The sequence below is a fragment of the Aquila chrysaetos genome, chromosome 21, assembly GCF_900496995.4.
Source record: "Aquila chrysaetos chrysaetos chromosome 21, bAquChr1.4, whole genome shotgun sequence".
Lineage (NCBI taxonomy): Eukaryota > Metazoa > Chordata > Aves > Accipitriformes > Accipitridae > Aquila > Aquila chrysaetos.
The window spans coordinates 24624321-24647600 of NC_044024.1; the positions used below are offsets into that span (position 1 = coordinate 24624321).

At 63.6% G+C, this 23280-nt stretch overlaps 1 protein-coding gene across 1 annotated transcript; it reads right to left on the reverse strand.

Annotated features, from left to right (window-relative positions):
- Positions 1 to 66: 66 nt before the first annotated feature.
- On the reverse strand, positions 67 to 22694 carry LOC115333588 (diacylglycerol kinase delta-like). The gene is given in 31 exon segments (XM_041119208.1): positions 67 to 517; positions 968 to 1098; positions 1621 to 1732; positions 1830 to 1946; positions 2058 to 2144; positions 2234 to 2351; positions 2485 to 2651; positions 2747 to 2881; positions 3073 to 3186; positions 3369 to 3476; positions 3558 to 3654; positions 4198 to 4305; positions 4803 to 4902; positions 5014 to 5115; positions 5429 to 5669; positions 6076 to 6175; positions 6439 to 6530; positions 7029 to 7110; positions 7245 to 7384; positions 7563 to 7625; positions 7627 to 7672; positions 7766 to 7928; positions 9919 to 10021; positions 10165 to 10290; positions 10749 to 10855; positions 11042 to 11174; positions 11399 to 11503; positions 11728 to 11808; positions 11924 to 12034; positions 21801 to 22046; positions 22677 to 22694. Coding segments are annotated over 30 exon segments (3462 nt in total). The 5' UTR covers positions 21999 to 22046; positions 22677 to 22694; the 3' UTR covers positions 67 to 442.
- Positions 22695 to 23280: the final 586 nt, after the last annotated feature.

A 23280-nucleotide genomic window follows, 5' to 3' on the forward strand; every position in this document is an offset into this window, starting at 1 on the left:
GAAGGGGCCAGGTCCCACTCACCCTCCCCCCCCCTTGCCTTCCCCTAAGTAATGACACTACACAAGCAGCAGCAATGAGTATCTTTTCTCCAAATATTTACACAGCTTAAATACCCATGTGGGGAAGGGGGATCTTTGCTTTGGCCCCAGCTTGGGCACACATGTGGCAGCCCAAGCTCCTGTAGTGACCCTGCCGTGGGCTGGACTAGAGGTCACGCCATGTTGCCTACGGGGCTAGACCTCTGCTTTAGTGTTTCCAGCCCCACAGGCTCAGGGAGAAGCAGTGGCTCCAGAGACACCAAGGGACAAACAGACAAAGCGAGGCAAGCAGGGGGGCTCCATACACATGGGGCACAGCAGGGACCTGGAGCCCCCCTGCCTGACCCCTGGTCCCTAGGGGCAGCACCCAGCATATGGGCTGGACTGCTGCCCTACCACCAGCCTAGGGTGGGTTGCTGAGCTCCTTAATGGCCTGGAGGATTCTCTTCATGTGGCCCACTTTGGTGATCCCCAGGTCCTGCAGGAAGGACAGAGGGGAGCTGACATGCTTGCGGGGAGCCAGCCCTCAGTTCTCGCTGGCAGGGAAGCTGCAGGGTGGAGGATGAGGCTACAAAGCCCAGCTCCCCATGCTCTCCCTGCCAGAGCATGGTCCTTGCTAGAAGCCCTCTGTCTGCTTGCAAGCATGTCCCCATGCCTGGGTGCAGGAGAGGGCATGGTGCTGTTGATCCTGCTTTGGGCAGGTGTACAGAGCCTTGCAAGCTGGAGGGCCAGGGCCAACCCCCTGCCCTGCTTCCAGCCCCTGTGTGCAAGCTAAGCAAGCGGTGCAAGCTCAGCCCTGCAGGGCTGGGGCTGGGTGCAGGGTCAGCACCTGCCTTTCCCCCTGCCCTGAGGGATGGGGAGAGGAGGGATGGAGGACACTGTGCTCCCCAGGGCTGGGGGTCCCTCAGGGGCACAAGGGGGGTTGTACCTTCAGGTCTCTCCTCTCCAGCAGGATCAACTCAGAGCCCTGGATGTCATGCCGGACAAAAATGTCTCTGTACTCCCCTAAACCGAGTGCTTCCAGCCAAGCTGCCACCTCCTCGGAGCCCCACTTGTCTGCTAGCAGGGAGGAAAACCACAGAGGTGGACTGGGCCCCTGCGAAGGCAGCCAGACGCAGCAGGGCGGGCAGCGGTGGTGGCAGGCTGCAGCCAGCGTCCCCCACCCCCAGCTCTGGCAGGGCCAGAGTCCGCAGCAGGCTCAGGCTGGAGAGGTTTCTCCTCTCCTTAGCTTACTTACGGAGCATCCGAGCCTCTTTCCATCGACAAGACCCCCCCCCAGCCCTGGGGCAGGGACTTACCTGAAGGGCTGAGCTGTACCATAGCCCCCTTCTCCCCTTGCAGTGGTGGTGGAGTGACAGGGGCGGGGAGCTCCGCATGTCCGTTAGCAGAAAAATTAAGCTCTAAGGGGCTGTTGGTGACAAAGGTGACATCCCCAGGCAGCCAGGATAGGCCCTGTCCCCCTCCCAGAGGGTCCCTCCAGAGCATGCCCAGGACAGGAGGCTGACGGATAGGTCAGCACGTGGGGGTCCCTACTAGCATGGGCTGCGCCTGTCTACCTCCCTGGTGTGCCGTCTGCTTTACCTGGGAGCGCGCTGTTCGTCTTCGGCCTTTGCACCTTGTCCTTCTCCTTCCTGGGCTTGGGGATGTTGAGGCGAAGCTTGAAGCTGCCCTTGTTGGTGCTGCCGGTGCTTTCCTGTGAGAAGCCAGGCTGAGCCGAATGCTGCAGCCCCCATGGGGCCACCCAGTGGGCTAAGTTCTTCCCCCCTCCTGCCCAGTCCCTGTGCACCCACCTCCTCAGTGGGGTGGGCGATGGGCCCCAGCCAGTGGATGTCTAGCAGCCTCTGCAGCTCCTGGCCCAGCACACTCAGGGGGCCGTGCAGTGCCTCCTCCTCCTGCGGCGAGTCCAGCTGTGGGGGACAGGGACCATCCCCAGCCCTGCTGCCACCCCCAGAGGTGCCAGCCAAGGGCACGGGCCCCTCTGTTGGGCGGCTTGGGGTGCTCTCTGGCCCCCCACTCACCGCCTTCCCTTCCAGGAACGCCCTGGTCTCAGCATACAGCTCCTTGATGCTCAACACCACCTCCACAGCTGCATTCCTGCTGAGAAACTGGGGGGGCATGGAGAGGTGACCCCTTGAGCAGCAGGGCCCTGAGGCGGCCAGGTGAAGGTCGCCTTGCACCCCCAGCCCTAGCTCACCTCCGAGGTGCCAGCGGCTTTGTTGGAGAGGGCTTCGCTCAGCGCCAGGGAGCTGGTGTTGACAGCGTGCGCCAGCTCCTGCTCCACGGCTTTGTGAGCCTTGGCTGCCTCATGGATCCTGCAGGAGAGAGGGACTGAAGCTGCCAGGGCTGAATGGGCAGCATGGGACTAGGAGACCCCTGTAGCTCTGGGTGGCCATAGCAAAGTCCTCCCCCGCCCGTGCCCACCACATCCCCATCCTGCAGCCTGACCTGGCGATGAGGGTCTCAGCAACCCGTGAGACCTGCTGCAAGAGGCTGCTCTCCTCCTCGGTCAGGTACTCCATGGACTGCTGGGAGCTGAGCCGTGGCCGGGCAGTCGCTCGGTAGCTCTCCCCCTTCTGCTTGTCCTCCCAGGACTTGAGGGTGCTTTCGAATGCCTGCAGGGGACACGGAGATGGCCCCCTTCAACCTGTCACACCTCCCCATGCCCCAGCCCGACCCTGCTGTGCAGGCTGTGCAACCCTGAGCTCACCCGGTCCCTCGTCAGCATCTGGGCTCGGTTCTTGTGCTGGATCTTGATGATACCGGGTGGCTGGATCCAGGCTTCTCCATCCACCTGCACAGGGACGCCCTCATCCCCCCGGATGGTGATCTTCACCACGCGGCACTGTGGGGCAGACAGCCCGGGGTTGGCATCATGGCTGGCACTGTGCCACTGGCTTCAGCTGCCGTGCTGGGGCTGAAAAGCCTCCCAGTGCTGTGCCAGTGCCAGCCAGGCGCTCAGCTCAGCCACACCACCCCAGGTTCTGCTGGTGCCCCAAAAGCTTTACGGCACCACACAGGGTCCCTTGTCCCTACCTGCGCGATGCGATGGTGCTGGAGGTTGATGACCCGCGACACGGCCATCTGGATGCTGCCAAAGACGGCTACCACCTCCAGCTTCTTGTCATCAAAGGATGGAGCCCCGAAGTTCTGTAGAGGATCAGTACAAGTGAGACTGCCAAACCGGGCTCATTTTGGGAGCCAGCTTTTCCCCCCATGTGTGCCCAAGGCAGGGACATCCCAGACCCCTGCCAAAGGCTCCCAGGTTCCCTGGGACCATGGGAAGGACGTCGTGCCCCCCCCCTTCCCCACCCTGCAGTGCTTGCACTCACATTGTCCTCCTTGGTGCCTCCCCAGAAGTTGATGCCTCCAGCGTAGCTGGGGATGTTGAGGACAGCGATGCCCTGCAGGCTGGGCAGCGAGATGGGCACCCCATCGCACTGCAAGAGAGGGCTGAGCCTGGGGACCGCTGTGCCGCCCCCCACCCCCAGCCTATCCCTGTTCCCACTGTTGCCCCATACCTCCAGCTGCACCCGCTGCTCCAGGTTCTTGTAGGTGCGCTGCAGGAGCTCCTTCGTGCCCAGCACCCCATACCACATCATGTTCTTGGTGCGGCTGCTGCAGGGTGAAGTGGGACAGGTGAGAGGGGCTGCACCCTCCACGGGGCACTGGGCTGAACCAGCTGGCCTGGACTGCTGGCCCTGTGCCTGCCTCAGTTTCCCCATTCCCAGAACAGGGGGTCTGCCCATTGCCTCCCGGGAGATGCAGGCTGCAGCCTGTGGCACCCAGACGTGCACCCTTCCACACCAGCATGGCAATGTCTCCTCTATCCAGGTGCAGAGTGTGTAAATCCCACCAAGTCCTCCTGTGCCCATTCACACACCTGGGGGGCCACCAGCAGCCAGAGCCTCACAGCAGCCCTCCCCCTTCCCAGGGCGGGGGTTTGCAATCTGCCACCCACCCAGGGGTGCTCACCCCAGCACTACGGCACTGGGTGCAAGTGGAAAACCTGCCACAGGAAGGGGTCCCCAGCCAGGCACAGCAGCCCCAAGCCAACCCCATGGCTCCTGGCATCCTGACGGTCCCTCCTGGTGCAGGCATTGGAGAGCTGGGGGGGGTGTACATGTTTCTCCCAGGGGAATCTGGGGGGTTTCAGCCAACCTGCACTTCTTGGGGTGCTCATCCCGTTTGTTGTTGAACTCCAGGGAGATCTTCGCATCCAGGCCAATGCCAAAGTAGTTATTCATGACACATTTCTCCGAGAAGTGGCTGAAAGCAGCAGACAGGGCAGGCGGGTTGGGAGGCAGCTGCACACAGGCAACCGCTGGGCTGGCACACTGGGGCATGAGGTATAAAACCCACCGGAGCTGCGGTGTGAGCTCCTGGAGGGGTTGGCACTGGGAAGCCTGACCCAAGCCAGCAGGGATGGGGGGACCCCCCCCCCATTCCCCATGGTGAGACACCCATGGTACACCCAGGACCTGCTTGCACTGGGTGGGGTGTGGGGAGCCCTGAGCTCCCAGCAAGAGCATGGTGCTGGTCAAGGGGCTGGCAGCAAGAGATCCTGCACTGGGTATATGCAGTCTTCCCCAGCGTGGGCACTGCTGGGCCAGGGAGGGCTGAGCACCAGGGATGCCACACTGGTGGGCAAAGGATGCCCCAGCAGCCATCTCCAAGAGGCAGCATGGTCCCAGTTCTGCTCCCACTCTGTGATGGGCAGCAAGGCTGGGCCAGGGTCCCTGGGGCGGGCAGGACCACAGACTCACAGGGTGCTGGGGTCTTCTGGAAACTGCAAGCTGCCGAAGGTGTCTGGCCGGTCCAGGATGATGGAGGAAGACGCGGAGGTCACTGTCTCCCGCTGGGAGCCTGGCCAGGGGGGAAGAGGAGGCAGCTGCTGAACTGGATCTTACCCTGACCCCATCCCACAGCTCACCCCCATGCCCCCCCAAAAAGCCACATGCCCCCTTGGCATCTTACTGAGCCTCTCCTCCTCCTTGTTGAGCTCCTCTGAGCTGTCCTTCTTGCTGGGGCCTGCGTTGCCCCGGTAGGCTTGGGTCTGCTTGTTCTGCTCATCCACAGCTGGATGCAAAGAGGGGCATGACAGTGAGTCTGGGCAGCCCCATGGCCCTGTGCCCTCCCCCCGGGTCAGCCTTGTGGGCTCATGCCAGGCAGGGCCCAGGGTGGCACCTCTGCCCTGTGTTGGGGACCTCCCTCAGCCACGCCAAGCATCAGAGAAGGGCTGATGCCCTTGGACTGCACAGCACTGCTGCCAGCCCAAGGATTCAGATGGGGAAACCAAGGCACAGGTCCAGCACCAACCTGTGGTGGCTCCACAGCCCGTGCCAGGCTGCTGCAGTGCCACGCGAGCTGCCAGCCCCCGCCACCCCCTCACCTTTCTCTGCCTGCTCAATGATTTGCCGCAGGGCTTTCTTCAGGCTGTTTGCCCGCAGCATGAGCTGCTCCTTGGATTTGAAGATGCGAGGCACGGGGCTGGGGTTGAAGCTGCCACCTTTCTCCTGGTCCTTGGTGTCGGCAGGGGTGGCCTGCGCCATTCCTTCAGGGACCACAATGGCCTGAGCCTCCTCATTCAGCTCCCGCACCAGCGAGTCCAGCTTCTCGTTCAGCATGGCGCACTGCGGGATGCCCACCATGCTCAGCACCCTGGCACAAGCTGCTGCCCCCGACCAGTACTGGGTGCTTCCCTGGGCACCTTGTGCTTGCCTGGGCACCCATAGCACCTGGGCATCCCAAGCGTGAGGGCACCCCATCTTTGTCTAGGCACTCCATGCTTGACTGGGGACCCTGAGTGCCTGGGCAACCCATGCTTCCCTGAGCACTCTAAGTGTTGGGGAACCCTGTGTGCCTAGACACTCCATGCTGGCCTGGGCACCCCAAGTGTCTGGGCACCTCAGGCACAGCACACCCCGATGCATGCACAGCAAGAGCATGGGCCGCTGGAGCAGACCCCGCCAACCCCTCCACTGCCCAGGGGCTGTGCCACTCAGCATGCCCCAGCCCTCCAGCTCCCCCGCAACCCACCTTCCGCGCCATCAGCTCAGCCTCCTGCTTGTTCTCTGTTGCCCTCTTGTAAGCCCGGCCGACTTCAGCCACAAAGTCATTGACAGTGCCGCAGAGGAACCTGCCGAGGGAAGCAGCAGGTGGGTAGAGAGGGGCACGGCACGGCCAGCTGGGCACAGACGTCAGCCAGGGGGGCTGCTGGGATAATGCGCCCCTGCTCTGGAGGGTCAGTGCCTGGGTTATCTGCTGGGCATCAGCACAGCCAGCAGCCGCTGGTGGCCAGAGAGGAGACAGCCTGGCCTGGGGGGAACTCAGCACCCCTGGGGACATGCCCCCAGCCCAGCAGGGGGGCTCTGGCACCCCCATCACCAGCCCCCTCCTTACTTTGCAGAGGAGATCACCACGGAGTGCTTGTCCGACTCCAGGATCTTGGCCAGGTGGAAGGCAACAGAGTCAGCGTAGTGGGAGATCTGGGCCTGGGGGGGACAGGGGAGGACAGCTGGAGCCATGACACCCTGCTGGGTGCCCTGCTCCAGGATGCAGCCTTGCCCGGCCAGCCCTGGACCAGGGATGAACAGCCCTCCTCAGCCCGCTGCCCCAGCCCCAAGGGCAGCCATGCCCATGCTGCCAGGCAGAGGGGATGCTCAGCCACAGCAGGAGGGAAACTGAGGCAAGGAGTTGAGGGGGAGCACACAGAAGAGTCCAAAATAGCCTGCCAGTAGAAGGCCAGCTCTACCTCATCCTGCTGCCTGCTCCCAAGTGCAAGTGCCAGGCTGAGACCTGCCAGACTCATTTCATTACATGCAGCCGGCTGTCAGCCCCCTCACAGCCCCAGCTCCCAGGGACCTCCAGCACAACCCCTCCCTGTGCAATCCCACCCTGCGTGCCCCCAAATCAGCTGATGGGGTGAATGGGAACCTGCCCCCCAGCTGGCCCTACCCCATCTCAAGCCCTCCGTCCCCAGTGGTGCCCACCTGGATGTTGGAGTCCCCATTCTCCTCCTCCTTCAGGGCTGGGGGGGACTGCTTGGGGGCCTCGTAGGTCAGCACACTCCACCTGCCAAGCAGAGTCCACGGCTGCCTGCCGCTTCCTGGCACCCCGGCACAGGGACACGTGGGCAGGGGACAAGGACAGGCTGCCTGAGAGGTGCCGAGGCTGGGGCGGGGAGCAGAGAGGCGCGCCATGCTCACCGGTCCAGCATCTTGGTGGTGGCCCTTTCCAGCTTCTCCAGGATCTGCAGCAGCTGAGTGTCATCATCACACAGGCTGCCCCAGCCCAGCACCCGCGCCAGGTCATTGCCGGTCCCCAGGGGCAGGACACCCAGCTGGCACTGTGGGAGAGGGATGGGGCGGAGGGGGCTCAGAGCAGTCCCTAAGGGCACCTGCGACACCCCCAACCCCGCCATGCCCATCGTTCACAGCACCCCGGGGCACGGGGGGGCTCCCAGCTGCGGCGGGTGCTGGGGACAGTGCCAGCCCATGCCGGCGATGCCAGGCGCTCCCGCTCACTTGCTTGTGGAGGCCAAGGGCGTCGATCTCAGAGAGCACCCAGCCCACGCTGCCATCCCCCCCCGCACACTAGGATCCGGAAGGTGGAGAACTTCTGGAAGAGGCGCAGTCTGGGGGGGACAGGAGAGAGGGGCTGGGGGCTGTGCCAGGCACCCACCAGGACCCCGCCGGGGCCACCCCAGGGCACCCAGGCTGGCACTTACCCCAGGTGCGGGCCCCCGTTCATGAGGTCGAAGACTTGGGCCGGGTTGAGGAACTGCTTGAACTTGCGCAGAAACTTGACGCCCTGGTTGTCTCCGCTCTTGGAGTTGACGAAGGCCAGGAGAGGGCTGGAGCAGGTCGAGGGGCAGGTGGCCTTCCAGAAACCTGTGGCGAGCCCAAGCACATGAGCCCCCAGCCCCGGCTCCCGCCCACCAAGGACACTGATGGAGACATCTTAGGAGAGCAGAGGCCATGTGGACACCCTGTCTGCCATGCCCGATCCGCAGGGTGCTGGGGCCAGGCAGGAGGGACAGTGATCAGGGTGCCCAGGCGATGCTGAGGGGTGGGAGGAAGAGTAAGACTTGGCAATGGGGATGGGGTGGGGTGGGGTGGGATTGGGATAGGGATGGGCAAGGCTAGCACTAGGGCAGATCCAAGTTAAACTCCTGCTCCATCACTGTCCCTGCAGGCACAGTGTGTCACCAAGCTGACTTGTGTCCCTGGCCCACCACTCCAAAAGGGGCAGCAGTGGTGGGTGCACAGGAGGGTCAGTTCCTCACTGTGCCAACAGCCCAGCTGGGACTGACCCAGCAAAACCACATGGGAATGGGGCACACTCCCACCTGGGGGTGCTCCCAGGGGTGGCACTGGCAGTCGGCATGACCACCCCCAGCTGTCAGCCCCAGCTCTGCCACCTGCTCCTGCCAGGGCTCCAGCGGGGTGGGTGCGAATGACGCAGAAGCCTCGGGAGGCTTGGCAGCCAGCACCATGCTTTTAAAGAAATGAGATGGGAAATGAAATGTGCCCGAGGCAGAGAAGGATCGATAGCTGGCCTGCAGACCGCACCCGCCTCAGGCACATCTTGGCCATCCCAGTGTCCAGGCCATGGGCCTGTGCCCGCTGGCTCCTTCCCTTGGCAGACCCGGCGATGCTGCGGCAGGGAAAGCATCAACTCTCGCTGCTGCTGGCACTGGCCCCACAGCCATTGCACTCAGACCCCCATGGGGTGCGACTGGGAGCCCCAGTGCTTCAACCACACGGGGAGTAGCATCCCCACAGCCCACCGCCACCCAGCCCCGGCATCGCTCGATCTCTGCTCCCAACCTGGCTGAGTGGAGCAGATCAGCAAAGCAAAACACCGGGGGCTGCTGAGTCAGAGCGTGGGCTGCCGCAGAAGAGCCCACTGCCAGCAGCACCCACACGCTGCGGGGGGGGACAGCACGGCAGGAGGAGGGGGGCTGAGGCCTCACTGGGCTGCTTCCCACAGTAGCAGAGCCCAGTCGGGCTTGGCAGCAGTCACAGCCACCGGCCCTGCAGCTGTGCCGGCCCTGGTTGACTGGGCTGCCGCGAGAGGGACAGGGCAGAGATGCTACCAGGGAGTGAGCCACGAGCAGCCGCAGCTCTGAAGCCGGAGCAGCCGCAGCTCTGAAGCCGGAGGAGAAGCCGCGTGATGGTTACCCTGACAGCATCCCGATGAGTAACAAGAAGCAGATGAGCCACCGGCTGAGCCGAGCGGTGAAAATCATTAAAGAATGAGGAAAGAAATATCCGGAGGAAAAGAACAGATTTTGCTCAGTAGAGGCCAGCTGGGCCCCTCTGGAGAGGGCGAGGGAGACGGCGGAGGGGTCCCCCTGGGCCGCACATTGCTTCTCCCCACAGCACCCTGCAGCCACCTGTGCTGGGGGAAGATGTGCTCTGCACTACCAAAAAAATAGCTGAGGTCCAGACACTGAGAAGTAACCCAAGCAAGGGCCTCATCCTGCCCTGCAAGGTGCTGAACCATTGGGGTGCAATGGAGGGCACCTCACATCAGGGGCTCAAGGCTGGTGCTGCTGACCCCACCACAGAGGGTGAATGACCAGGGTCACCGCAAGAGGCAGCCTGGCAGGAGCAACTGAAGCCACGCACAGAGAAGAAGTGCCACCCAAAGCATGGCACCACCGCAGCAGAGCTCAAGGCAACAAGCAGCCTTCAACCAAGGATGTGGCAGGGAGGAGCATTGACTCTGGAGCCTACTGAAGGTGATGTTCCTGGTGCCCCACAGGAAAGAGGGCACAGTACCACAAGTCAAAGCCTGCAGAGGAGCTCAGAGAGCCCTGTCCCAAACAGCCTGTCCCACCCATCCGTAGCCCAGCCCTGTCCCTCCCTGACTCACCATCCGAATCGATGCTGTTCAAGGCGGTTGGTGGGATGATGGACACTTTGTACTGGCCCAGGGGGCACCTCTTGCCAAAGAGCTCCTTGCAGGCACTGTGAACCTGGGGACACAGGGACATGTGCATAAGCAAAGCTAGGGGACGCAGCACCAAACCCCCAGCCTCAGTTTCCCCAGCGATGAACCCAGGAGGGGCAGTGCCGTCTGTGCCATGGGCAGGAGGGACAGGGACAGACACATCCTTACGATGGCCTTGCACCAGAGACACCGCCAGTCCTGCAGCCTCCGGACGCTGCCGCAGGTCCGGTCGCAGACGGCACAGCGTGCGCTGACAGGCAGGTTCCCCTCCAGCCACTGGTGGGGCATGGCCACCTGCGGAGAGGGGCAGTTGCCAATGGCACATCACCCCTGCCACCCCCCCACGTGCTTGAGGGACAGTGACATGGGCCACCCTCTTCCCCAGGCACCACAGAAGAGGTGGCCAGGGGATGATGTCCCACAGCAGGGCAAGGCAGCCCCGGGGCCCTTCCCATACCCTCTCATCCCTGCCTGCCTGGCCCCTTGCAGCCACTAGCGCATGGGGCAGGGCAGAGATGTCCCCAGCAAAAGTCTGGGGATGGCCCCACTTGGAGAGCAATAAGGGATCCTGATGCCAGATGGCAGAGGAGGTGTCCCCAGGCCATGTCCCTGCAGGGCCAAGCCCAGAGGCCACACAGTGCAGGGGACAGCTAGGTGCCAGGGTCTCCCCTGCTCTGATTTGGGCACAGCAAGGCCAGCTCTGCTGGTGGCTCTGTTCTGCCAGGGTTCTCCATGGGGACTCCCCTGCTTACCCCATCCTCGTCCTCGATGATTTCAGTGCCGATGGAGGCCAGGGTCGTCCACTTGCAGTTGTTGGTGGCTCTGACAGCGCAGCGCTTGTGTGCCTTGAACTTGCAGACTGCATGGTGGGGAACAGGGACGGTCCCCATGGGATGTGCAGCTCTGGTCCCCAACCCCTCCACAGCTGGTGATGGCAGCCAGTGGGCATCGCCCCGCACCTCTCCTGCTCCAGGCCAGCCTCGGAGAGGGTCCCCCACCCCAGTCCCAACCCCAGCCAACCCCCCAGCAGGACCCTGGCACTGACCTTCGCAGGAGAGGCCATGGGAGGTGACACCTGGCAGGGCTTCACGGCACACGTTGCAGAAGGTGGGGCGGGCATGGGAACAGGCGTACCAGTTGTGCATGCCGGAGAAGTGCTCCACGTTAAACTGCGTGGCCTGCTGGAAGGCACAGCCCTGTCCCGTCAGTCCCCTGGGACCCCCAGCTGGCACTCCCTCCCTCCTAGTCCCACTGAGTCCCCCCAGACCCACTCCCGGTTCCCATCCTCCCTGCAGGGCTGCACCAAGGGCAGCAGCTCCTGTCCGGCAGCCAAAGGCACCCCTGGCTCCTGAGGGGTACCCACTCGCAGACGAGCACCCGCACAGCCCCCCGCCCACGTCACCTCATGGATCTCCCACTTCTGGACAGATTTCAGGGCACTGATCCAGTCCTCCATCTCCTTTCGGTTCTCCGCACATAGGATGAGCTTCCGGAATGGCGTGATCACCTGCAACAGCCACCATCCCTGTGCAAGGTCACCCCGCGGCCAGCCAGCCCCCAGGAGAGCAGCCTCCAGCAAACCCTGGCACACTGCCACCGGTGCCACCTTCAGCAGCACAAGGCCATGCTGCGGGGTGCCCCACGGCTCTGTGGGGAGAGGGGGGTCTGCAGTGCCTTCCCGCGAGGTGCTGAGGTGGAGGGGCACAGCGGGTAGCCCCACACCTCCCTCACCGTGAAACTGTTGTTGATGTTCTTGGTGCTGGTCTCAGCCACGCTGGCATCGGACAGGTCCACCTCGTCGAAGATCAGTGACTGCGGAGGAGAAACCGGAGTCCCAGTCCACCAGGGCAGGGATTTTGGGCTCCTCCCTGAGCTTGCAGGCTCAAGCCCTGCCAGCTGAGTGTGCTGGAAGCCCCCCCTAGCCTACCTTGGCATCCTTGGCATAATAGAGCGTCCTGCCCCGCAGCTTGAAGTAGCGCCTCTTCCACCTCTGGAAGGAGCTCGTCTGCTTCAGCAACAGCCCCTCCTTCACGCTCTTCTGCAGAGACCACAGGGTCGTGAGTTCCCGCAGTCCCCAGGACCCCCAAAAGCCACCCCTCCTCTCCAGTGACACCAGTCCCTGGGTCCCCAGGAGCTAGGCGGTGCCCAGAGCACATATGGGACATTCTGAGGTTCACACCGTGCTGGATGCAGCAGAATAAATGATGTCCATCGCCCACCATACTCTGGGCATTAGGCACTTTATGTGATTCGGGAGGGTGCCACTGGGCACGGCAGCACTGGCGGTTGGAGGTCTCTAGCAGCACAGAGCCACCGCTGCCGGTCGCTTCCTCCCCATCCCTAGAGCAGCACCAGGGAGAGCCTCTACCTGCTGCAGCTCCCCAGAACCCAAGGGGCAGAGCTGGGGTGAGGAGAGCTCCCTTGGAGGGGACACTGATGCCCCACAGCCACCAGGACTGCGCCTTGGAGGTGGCATTACCCAGGCACTGCAGCCCCAGCCTCTTTGCTGGGTTGGGGAACAGATGGATGGGATGTGGCCAGCCCTGCCCAGCCCCTGGAGGGGACAACCTGGGCTGAGGGCAGCCCACAGCAGGCAGAGCATCCCCTTGCAGCACAGCACATCCCTGCAGCCTGGCCACCCGTCCTCTGCCCTCCCTGATCCGCAGCACCTGCCAATATTTACCTTCCTTGCAGTGGTGTTTATAAGGCTCAATTAATTAGTGTTTGCAACCCGACTACGAGCCTGTGCCGAGCGGGGTGGCGGAGATGCTCTGGCACTGCCTAATCTTTGATTGTATCTTCTTTAAACACCGCCGGCAGCCCCATTCAGCTGCTCCTCTGCAATTAGCCACAACAGCGGTTGTATCAGATCCCAGCACACAACGACAAGGCACATTTAACGGTGAATTAGCACTGGTCACAGAGGGCATCACGAGAAAGCCACAGCCCCATGCCCCACGCTCCTGTGCTCAGCCCCTGTGCTGCAAGAGGTGGCACCCAGACACCTGACAGCCTGAAAACACACTGGCCCCTGGCCTTGGTGTTAACCCACTGCCCCACGGCTCTGAACAAGATGGCCAGGACACCAGGAATAGCAGGAGCCTCCAAGGTCACAAAGAAGCCAAAACCCCCACCTGGGGTGCTCCCCGAGCTTCAAGTCCCCCAAATGCCTGACCTTTCCCCAAGCCCCGCCAGGGCATGCACCGGGATGTCCCTGGCTCTTCCAGCTTGCAGCCCTGAGTTTGGAGAGGGACCTTTTAAGCCTTTATCGCTCCCTATCAACTCTTTGCCCCCCCTGGAACTGGTGCAGGGTTTGGCTGTGGTTGGTCCCCATGCTGCCTGCGAGTGTCGGTGCAGGTTCAAACAGCACTGGTGTCCCCAGTGCCAGCACCCAAGGACCCACCGCGTCCCCTCCCCAGCCTCTCAGCTGTGAGAGCACACAGAGGAGATGGGGACACCAGAGCTGCCCTGAGCCTAGGCTGCGACACAGCCAGCAAGGGGAGCATGGCCTTTCAGGGAAGTCCAGCTGCGACCCCCAAATCCACATACAAACCATGCACCCTAGCAGTCCCTGCCCATGTCAGGAGGGGACAGGGCAGTGTCCTGCCATGGCCAGGTCGGATCCAGAAACAAATGCCACTTCCATCACACCTGTTTGAATGCAGCGGACACAGGCACAGGCTCTGCGTTTGCTGCAATCATTGCTTTTGCTGCAAAGGACAGGCAGTATGTGAAGACGAGGAGCAGCGGGGCGGGAGCCCGTGATGGTGAAGAGCAGAACGTGATGACAAGGAGAAGGAAGAAGAGGCAGGTCTGTGAAGGTAGCTCAGGGCTATCACAGCAGGGGCAGGAGCCAGTGCTGCAGCGGAGCGCGGGTGCTCAAGTTCTGCCTGGTTCCAGGGCCGCATGGGTGGCAGGATACAGCCAGGAAGGCTGCCCGGGGGGATGGCATCCCCTCCTTCGAGGGGGCCAGAGCTGAAACGCCCCCAGCCACGCTGCTGCGGTTGCTGCAGCAATTTCTCCTGGCAGCCAGCGGCAACAAGGCATCACCCAGCCCCAGGATGTCACAGTCCTGGCCATTCTGGGGATGGCGACGTGGCTGCCAGCACCACGCCAGTGCCAGGTTAAGGCAGAGCCCAAAAGGCAAAGCACACACCACCTCCACCACGACAGGCATTAGAGTTTTATGACACCCAAAATGCCATAGCTATGGGGGAGTGTGCCTCAGTTTCCCCCCCAGTACAGACTAAGTAATCACCAGCATCCCAGCATGGGGTGGCAAAGCTGGTGCAGAGAAGCTTGGGGGGCACCTCTCCCCACATCCACCCTTGGGTGCTTCCCAAAACATGCCTGGGGTGCCTCAGGCATGGCAGCAAAGCCCAAGACCTCTGCCCCGCCATGCACAGCATCTTGCTGCACAACCTCTTATGCCTGCGGCCCATGCAGGCTTCTTCACCCCCAGCGCTGACAGGTTCAGTTGGTACCAGTATTGCCAGCATGGAGCCAGCCAGCAAGCCCCCCTCCCTGGGGAAAATGAGGCAGGTCCCCTGTCTGAAACGAGCCATAGAGCCCAGCTGTGCCACTCTGCCTGGGCAGGCACACAAGTTACTCTTCCTGGGGTGCTGGAGGGCTGTTTCAGGGTCTCATTAGAGCCACCCACACACACCTGATTTTTTGTCTGTGGGTCTCAGCCGGGAGCACCTGGTGCTGCCCTGTGCCAGGAGCAGCTCCCCAGTGGCTCAGCAGTTTCAGAGCCCTGCTTTTGGCACTAGGGACAGGAGGAGACCTGGGAGGCATCTGATGGCCAAGGCCACTAGCAGACCCGGCCACACGGTGGGAAGCCATGCTGCAGCGGGCAGCGTTGAGTGAGCCTGTCATTTCCCCTTCACAAACAGGAAAGGGGTGGGGAAGGCAAAGGCCAGCATTCGGGTGAGTGGCAGGCGGGACGTGCCGGGGTGGCATTGTCCCCGCCGTGCTGGCTTCCCCGCAACCCCAACCAGGGCTCCAGGGTCACCACAACAATACAATCCCCTATAGCAAGTGGCTATTAGGTACCGTATACCTCCCAAGAGCCGGAGCCGTGCACCTGCAGCACAGAGTAGGGGCTGCCTCTTCCTCCCGGAGAGCTTTTGGGGACACTGACATCCCCTGGCCACTGGGGTGGGAGCTCTTTGCTGGCCGCTGCACATCCCTGAGCATGGCGTGCCACCTGCACCCCAAACCGAGCCCTAGCCCCTCCACTCAGCCCAACCACAGCTTTTCTGACCGGTGAGCCCCAGCCAGTGCTGCAGGGAGCCACAGTGAAGCCAATGCTGGCTCTGTCCCAGCAACAGAAGCGGCAACACGGCATGCCGATACCCAGAGCGATGTGCAAACTACCTGGCCACCAGCCCGAGGCCAGCTTGCCTCTGCGGGGCTCTGCCCCAGCCCTCCCCTGCCCCATCTCGAGGACCCTCCTGGCTCTCTCCAGCCCGGGGGGCTCAGCACCAGCTGGTATGTGCCTGCCACCGGGGGGGGTGTGTCCCAGAGTTGCAGAGTGGGGAGGCAAAGGCAAGAATGAAACCACTCGGGGTCTGCGGAGAAACTGCCATCTCCGGCTCAGCCACAGCTGGTGGAGGGCAAGCAGCACTGGGGCCTCGGAGGGGACGCAGCTAAAAATAGCCCCGGGAGGATGGCCGGTCACTGGCAATGTCCCCCACCAGGACTGGGCTAGTCCCCAGGGGCCATCGTGCCATGGGCTGGCTGTCTGCTTGGCACAGGCAAGGGGGCTTGCTGTGCAGTCCGGGGGAGCTCAACTCCCTCCAGGACCATGCTCCACCAGGGCTTCTTCCAGGCCAGGGTGCACCCCAAAATGTCAGCTCTTCCCTCGGCCCTAAGGCAGAGCCCTGGGATGCTGCTTTGAACCCCCACCCCGCTCTCCCAGCTCTGCCACAGCCATCCCCAGGAAGAGCCCGTAGTGCAGCCAGGTTTGACCACAGCTGGGGCGGGGGGGGTTCCTGCTGGGATCAGCTTGGACAGCGAAGGAGCTGCTGGAGAAGAGCCAGGAAGGCTGTCACTCGGGAATGCTGGCACATACGGCTGGTGGGCACCACACTGGCTGCCCACCTGGCTTGCAGCCCTACACCGCTCCTGATGGGATCTGCTTGGCCCCATGGCGACACAATGCCTCCCCAGGGAGGAGGAGAGGCGACCGAACACACGCCAACACACTGACCTGCATTGCACCAGCATCATCCCGGGCAGCCACCCTCCTCCAAACACAGCAGCCCACTGGGCACGTGCCAGGGTCTGGTCGGGTCAGAGCTCATCCCCCACGTGAGCCGGCGGGTGCCAGGACAGCAGGGGAGAGCCAGCAGCCCTGCAAACAGCCTGGCCACGGGGCCACCAGCATCTGCTGGGCACCCCGTGGGCTGGAGTCAGTTGGAAACCTTATCAGGCTTTGCGATATGGCAGAGCTCTTCCGGGACTGGGCAGCCGGGGGGCTCGGGGCTCCGTGCCTGTGGGGTGCCACAGCCCTGCAGGCTCAACTGCATCCGTACTCCCTGAGGATGTAGCCTCCTGCCACTGCAGGATCCTAAATCCCCCTTCCCAGTGCTGGGGGGATCCTTGAAAGGAGATTTTGGTACCAGTCCTGACATGCCATTATGTGGTGCCATGAGGCTCCACTCAGGCCATCAAAAGGGGACAGAGGATTAACGTGGAGGAGAGGAATGAGAGAAGAAGCCCCCAGAAGGGCGAACCCCCCCCTACACCTCATCTTCCAGCAGTCACAACCTACAGCTGCTTTTTAGAAATTATCTCGTTCTTCCCTATCCACAGCCACATCAGTCCCCGAGCATCCCACTGGCAGGCATCCCGCACCAACCTGCCCTGTGCCGGCCCCCCCCCACCCCTCGTGCCCGGGTACCGGCGGGCACCGCCGCAGCTCTCCCACCCTGCCCAGCTGCTGATGGGTGAGAGCAGCGCTTGCATAATGGAAAATGTGAGCGGGGAGAGGGCAGCACGTCTGAGAAACCTCACAAACATCCGGCTGGCGACACTGGGGCTATCTTTACACCCCAGTCACCGGCTCGCTGAGCCCTGATTAACGAAAGCAAGCCCAGCCTCCCCTGCACTGCTGCAGCCTCCTCAGTGGGGATGGTCCCAGGCAGTGTCACTGTGCCCTGCAGTACAGTCCCACTGTGGGGGGTGACCCAGTGACCGGCTGGTCCCCTCGGTAGCCTCTGGCAGGCCACGTGCCACCAGGCTGGGAGCAATGCAGGGTACAGCTGGGGTGGAGATGGGCTTTGGCACTGGCTGGCCACTACATAGCTGCGGCTGGTGGGCAGCTCTGGGGATGGAGCCCTGGCGGGGGTGGGGGGGTCACCTGGAGCTGCCCAGAATCATGGAGATACTCAACCCGTGGGTTCTGAGTATCTCCACAGATGGAGACTCCACAGCCTCTCTGGGCAGCCTGTGCCAGCATTTGACCAATCTCACAGTAGAAAAAGTGTTTTCTTGTGTTCAGATGCAGTTTCCTATTTTTTCATCTGTGCCTGTTGTCCCATTGGCAGACACCACTGAAAAGAGCTCAGTTCCCTCTTTACTGCACCCTGCCCCTCAAATATGTATTCACATCACCGAGGACCCCCCAGCCTCAGCCTCCCCTCCAGGCTGAACAGTCCCAGCTCTCCCCGTAGGAGAGATGCTCCAGTCCCTCACCACTGTCAAGCCAGGAGGATGCACTGCCCCGGAGCCATGTGCCACCCTCCTGATGCAAGAAGGAGGTTTCCAGGCCTGGCCCCAGGGGTTCTACCTTGCTTTCCTTGTCTTTTGGCCAGGATCTGACTCTTGGTGGGCAGCCATCCTGCATCCAGCCATCGAGCCTGTCTCTGCAGCATCACCCTACCAGGCTACCCACAACTGCCCAAACACCCCTACCTCCACAGGCACTGCTCGCCCCATCCCTGGGACACCGTGAGCCTGTAGGGTGCTCAGTGCCTCCAGCAAGGACCAGGAGCGCTCAAGGAACCAATAATGCCACTGATCTCTCCCAGCCCCACCGAGTGGCTGTGATGTACCCCAGCATCAGGAAATCGGGAACACGATCCCCCTTTCTAAATGGCAGACAAGCCATGCCCCCGCCCCCCATGGTCATGCACATTGTGTCCACCCTGTCGGCAATGCTCCTGTCCCTGGCATGCACCCCCCTGTCCCCCCCTGGTGCCTGCAGCCCCCCGGCTCTGGTGCAAGCACCCCAGGACCAGTCTCTTGCTGCAGCTCCTTGCAGCCAGAGCCAAACCGAGCAGAGCTGCTGGATCACTCCCCGCCTCCACTCAGCTGCTGGGAGAGCCCGTGCTGAGGCAGTGCCGGGAGCCGAGCGCCTGGCCCACCCGGGCAGGATCTGCCCCCCACCCCTGTTTGCCAGCACCTCAAATGTCTTGGTGTGCCCCGGAGCCGGTGCCCCCTCCTTCGCCATCACCTCTTCCCTTCGTGCCCAGCCCTAAGGGGACCAGCTCTGGAGTGCAGCATGGCATCCCCCTCCCACTCTGCCGTTGCACTACCAAAACCTGGTGCAGGCAACTGGCAGCCCCTGGCAGCAGTGAGGAGGAGGAGGAGGGGGTGGCAGCAAGACCCCATCGGTCCTGGGGCCATTCAGCCTGGCAGGGGCACCTGCGCCTGGCAGCTGTCATTGTCGCAGAGCACAATGGCCTCGCCGCCTCCATGCCAACACCAGCACAAAGCGCCCTGCGGGGTGCCCCAGCAATTACAGCCCAGAGAAAGCCAAGCTGGGGGTGTGGAGTGGGGAGACGTGATTGATGGGGAGGTTTGAGGAGGAGATGTGGGAACAGGCATTTTGGGGGGGCGCACTGGGAATGAGGAGCAGAGATCAGGAAGGATTCAGCAGATCCCAAAACGATCCTCACCCGTCCCTGTCCCCATGGGGCTGGACAACACCCTGGCATGGGGGAAGCTGCTCGCTCCCATCACCAGGGTCCCCCCAGTCAGTGTGGGTGGGCAGTGGGGTGGGGGTCCCAACCCTTCCCAGCCCCCCAACATGGCAGGCTCCTATAGATCCCCTCGAGCACCCCAACCACCACTGATGGCCAAAAAATAGGCCAGCCTGCCCCCCCGCTGCTAACCTGGTTATCTCTCGGGAGCTGCAGCCCTGGCACTAGACTCCCTTCCTCATTAACTGTGTGCTAATTAGGTACCTACCCCAATCTCTGGGGTGCAGGCAATGGTTCCCCCTCCCCCCCCCCAAACCCACATGGGTGCACAGGGGTGTCGAAGCAGCTCGGAAAGGTGCTGTCATGGCACACGTGCTGCCCGTGTAGCTGTAGCCGTGGCCAGAGGGATGGGCAGCACGTGTGACACGGCACAGCTATGAGCCAGGGACAGCCCAACCTGAGTGGCAGCAGCAATCACATCCCAAAATCCTCGCCTCCATAGGGAAGGAAGGAGCCCATCCGGCGAGGAGCCAGGCTGGCAAGCGTGGTCCTGCTGATCCGGACCAAGGCAAAGGGATCCTTGGGGAAAAACCTGAAAACCAACACTGAAAACACTGAGACTGGGGGGGGGAGATACACGCGCAGCTTGCTCTCAGGCCCCTCCAGCACCAGCCCTGCCCTGCTCTCACCCCTCTCTCCTCCCCTCTCCCAGCTCTGCAGGCCATTAACCCAGCCATGTCCTTTCCGTCTGCCCATCCATCATGCCGCCTGCCTCCCCCGGCACACTGCGCGGCATCACCTCCTGCATGGCTAATTGCCGACGCCGGGCAGGATGCGGGCAGCAGCCGCGGCAGGCAGGGAGCCAGCAGCTCAGCCTTTCCCCACACGTAGCCTGTCAGCTGGCGAGGCCAGACCTGCTGATGGCACGGAAGGGCTTTGGCGCCTGGGCTGGGGGCTCAGGGCACACTTGTGTCCCTGTGCTGCTGCTGCAGGACATGGGCACAGCCTGGCCATGTGCCCTTTTCTCTCGGGTTTCCTGGCATTGACGACTCCCTCCCTGTGATATCCCCTGTGCTCCACAGCACAGCAAACCCCTCCAGCGTGGCAAATGCCACGTGGCAAACTCCAGTGGCTGCTGCCGCCCCTCCGGGAGGGTGCTGAGGGCTCGCACACAGCACTAAGCATCCCCAGGACCCTGCCCACCAGCCTGGCCTCCCAGTGTGCTCCCGTGCAGCACCCTGCACGCCGGCACAGCCCACGCACCCACCTGGCAGACAGGTTGGAGTGGGCAGAGAAGGTGCCAGCCTGCTCCAAAGAAGGGGAAACTGAGGCACGCTCCTTGAGCAGCCAGAGGGACTCAGCAAGAGCCCCCCCAGCACCACCTGCCCCGGAAACGTCTCCTGCCAAGTGGGAAAACCCCACGGTCCTGGGTTGGGAGCGTGCGACTTCCGCACCCCTTGGCAGATGCCCTTTGCCCCCCTCATGCCAGTGTGCCAGGCTTAGCACAACAGCCAGGCCTGGGCCAGCGGGAAGGGAACTTGCCCCAGCCCCAAGCAGCCCCAAGCTGCCCCCAGACCCAGCACACCACCCCACCACCACTGCCTCCCTCTGTGCCTGCGGCACCCAACACCAGAGCCTGGGGGCACCCCCCTGCTCTGCAACTGCATCCCCCCCGCAGTGTTTTCTCAGCTGTTCCCCCTCTGCGGGGCAGCACGGCCACCAAATCCCCACCGAGGGGTGGCTGGGGCCGGAAGCCGGCTGCGGGGGGAATTTCTGGCACAGGCCCAGGGCGAGGGTCCCCCCTGCGACGCAGCAGCCCCCGCGTGCCCACCGCCACTGCAGGCACCGCCTTGACTCACACCACCGCCTCCTTCCCGCAGCCGGGAGGTGGATGCAAAGAGACCGCTCACCCGGCACGTCACCTAGAGCATCCTCCCCATGTCATGTCCACATCCCCCCTCCCCAAAACGCCCTCCCCAAACCTCATCTCCCTGCTTCCCACCTGGCCGTTCAGCCCAGGTTATTTCTCCCCATGCTTCAGGCAGGAGGTGCCTGGCCATTTGACCATCCCCACCTAGGACACCTACAGCCACCCACTCCTGTTTGGCCAGAAGGCGCTGCACCCCCTATTTTTGTAGGTCCTACCAAAATAGCTTCCTCTGAGCAAGCTGCGCACACACACGCAAGCTGCCCTCATGCCAATGGCTGGGAGGCAAAGGAGTGTCACAACCAACCTCAGAGGTGTCCCCATCCACCTAGCAAACCACCACGGGGGACTGGATCTAAGGAAGGCTGCAGGAATGGGGCCCGCAGGGGAGCTGGCACAGCCGAATTAATCTGGGGCACCGGGAAAGATGCTGGCTCCATTTTGCCACCCACCAGGCCCTGCATGCACAGTGCCTGCAGCAGGATGTGGGATCCCAGGAGCCTACAGCACCACGATGACCCTAAATCTCACCCCCAGAGCGTCCATGGGGCAGAGCCTTCCCGAAAGAGCCCCCTTTCTCCGGGGGCTGGTGGGGGTAACCCAGGGGATACAAACATGGGACAAAGGCATTTGCAGGGGGTGGTCCAGGTATGGGAAAGACCCTGTCTCCAAACGGTGGAGTAAAATCTGTGCTCCACAGCCCCATGGGACCAATGCTGACTCTGCCACCATAGGGTTTGCACCTTTTCCATGTGCCCTTCCCCAGGCCACAGGGGGCCAGACCCCTCCTGGCACTGCCCTGGGCACTGGCTGGGTTGGGTCTGCAAGCAGCAAGTGCCTGGCACTGATTTACACCCCATAGCAGGCAACCCCCCCCCCCCCCCCAATTCTCAGCAGGGACCCTGCGCACCAGCGAGCCCCTCGCCCCAGGCCCCCGTGCCCCTGACCTTGCTCCTCATCTGCCCCGAGGTGGACACCTTCCGGATGAGCTTGTGGGAACTGTCCTCCTGCTCGCCCTCGCTGTCAGACGACTCCTCGCCACCCGCCTCGGGTGAGATGGGTGCCAGCTTGTCCGAGTCCAGGGATGACACTGATTCCCGGGTCTTCCTCAGGAACAGGTCCCCAGGCACCAGCTTCTCTGCCATCTTCCCCCGCTGGCTTGGTTCAGGGCTCCACTGCCTCCTGTGACAGCCCTAGGAGGACAAGTACACACAGGAGTGGAGGAAGAGCCCTGAAAGGGGGTGCACGGCCCCTCACCCTCTATGGCTTGGCCAGCCGGGAGGTGCAATCCTGGAAATCAGGGGAGACGGCGCTTCCTCGCCCAGGAACGCCGCTCAGGGTGGCTTCCTTGCAGGCAAAGTTTTCCTTCCTTGCCTTTTTTCGGTGTCCCAACTCTTCCTCACCCTGCCTGGCATCCCAACACTGTCCCTCGTTCCTCCGTGGCAGACTGCGGCCACCCCACGCCCTGGCATTGGGGCGCACCTCCCTCGCCGCAGCCTGCGCCAGGCCCCCCTCCGGTGCCCATCCCCAGGGTGCTGGGCTGCCCTCAGTGGCCGGGGCGGCGGCGGGGGAGGGCATGAGGAGTGGGGGGGTCTCCATGAAAAGCAGCAGCTGCCTCCCGCCATCCGCCTCGCTCGGACAGCCGGGAAGGGCTGGGAGCATCCCCCGACCCCGTGCCGGTGGGTCGCCAGTCCCAAGCAGGTGGCTGCGGGTGGGGTGGGATGGAGGTGGGGGCGCGGGGTTCCCCGCATGCGGGGGAAGCCATGTCCCCACGGCATCCCTGCCCGCCCCGGGGGCTGCGGGCGGGCAAGGGGGGCACCTACCTGGGCGAGCGAGCCTGGTCGGCTGCAGGGCTGCCGTGCCCGGGCCGGGGGTGGCGGGCGGCACCCCACGGCGCCCTGCCCGGCCCCACGCGGCTCCCGCGGGCCGGTTCCGCCGCCCCCCGCGCGGCTGCCGGCAAACGTGGTGCCGTCTCCCCGCGCAGCAACAAGCGTTTCGGGGGGGGGGGGGGGGGGAAGCGAGGGCACCGCAGCGCTGCCGTCGTCCCCCCTCCTGGGCGCAGCCCCCCCCCCCCCCCCCCCCGCTGCGGGCCTCGCACCCCCCCTCCGACCTCGGGGCTGCCGGGTCTCCGCCGAGCATCCCGCAGCACGCCCGGCAGGGGGGAGGCGGAGCGGCGCGCCCCCCCCCCCGCCCCCCTCCGCGCACACACCTTGCACACCCCGAGCCGCCGCCGCCGCTTGTGCAAGGTCGCTCTTCCTCCGGCCCCCGCCCGCCGCCCCGCAGCCCTCCCCGGCCCCGCAGCGCGGCCCCGCCGGGATGTGCCTCTGCAGGCAGCCCCGGCCCTGCCCCTGCGCCGCAAGCCCCGGCCTGCTCCGGCGCGGCGGGCGCTGCTGCGCACCGCGCGCGGCGGCACCGGCGGCCCACGCA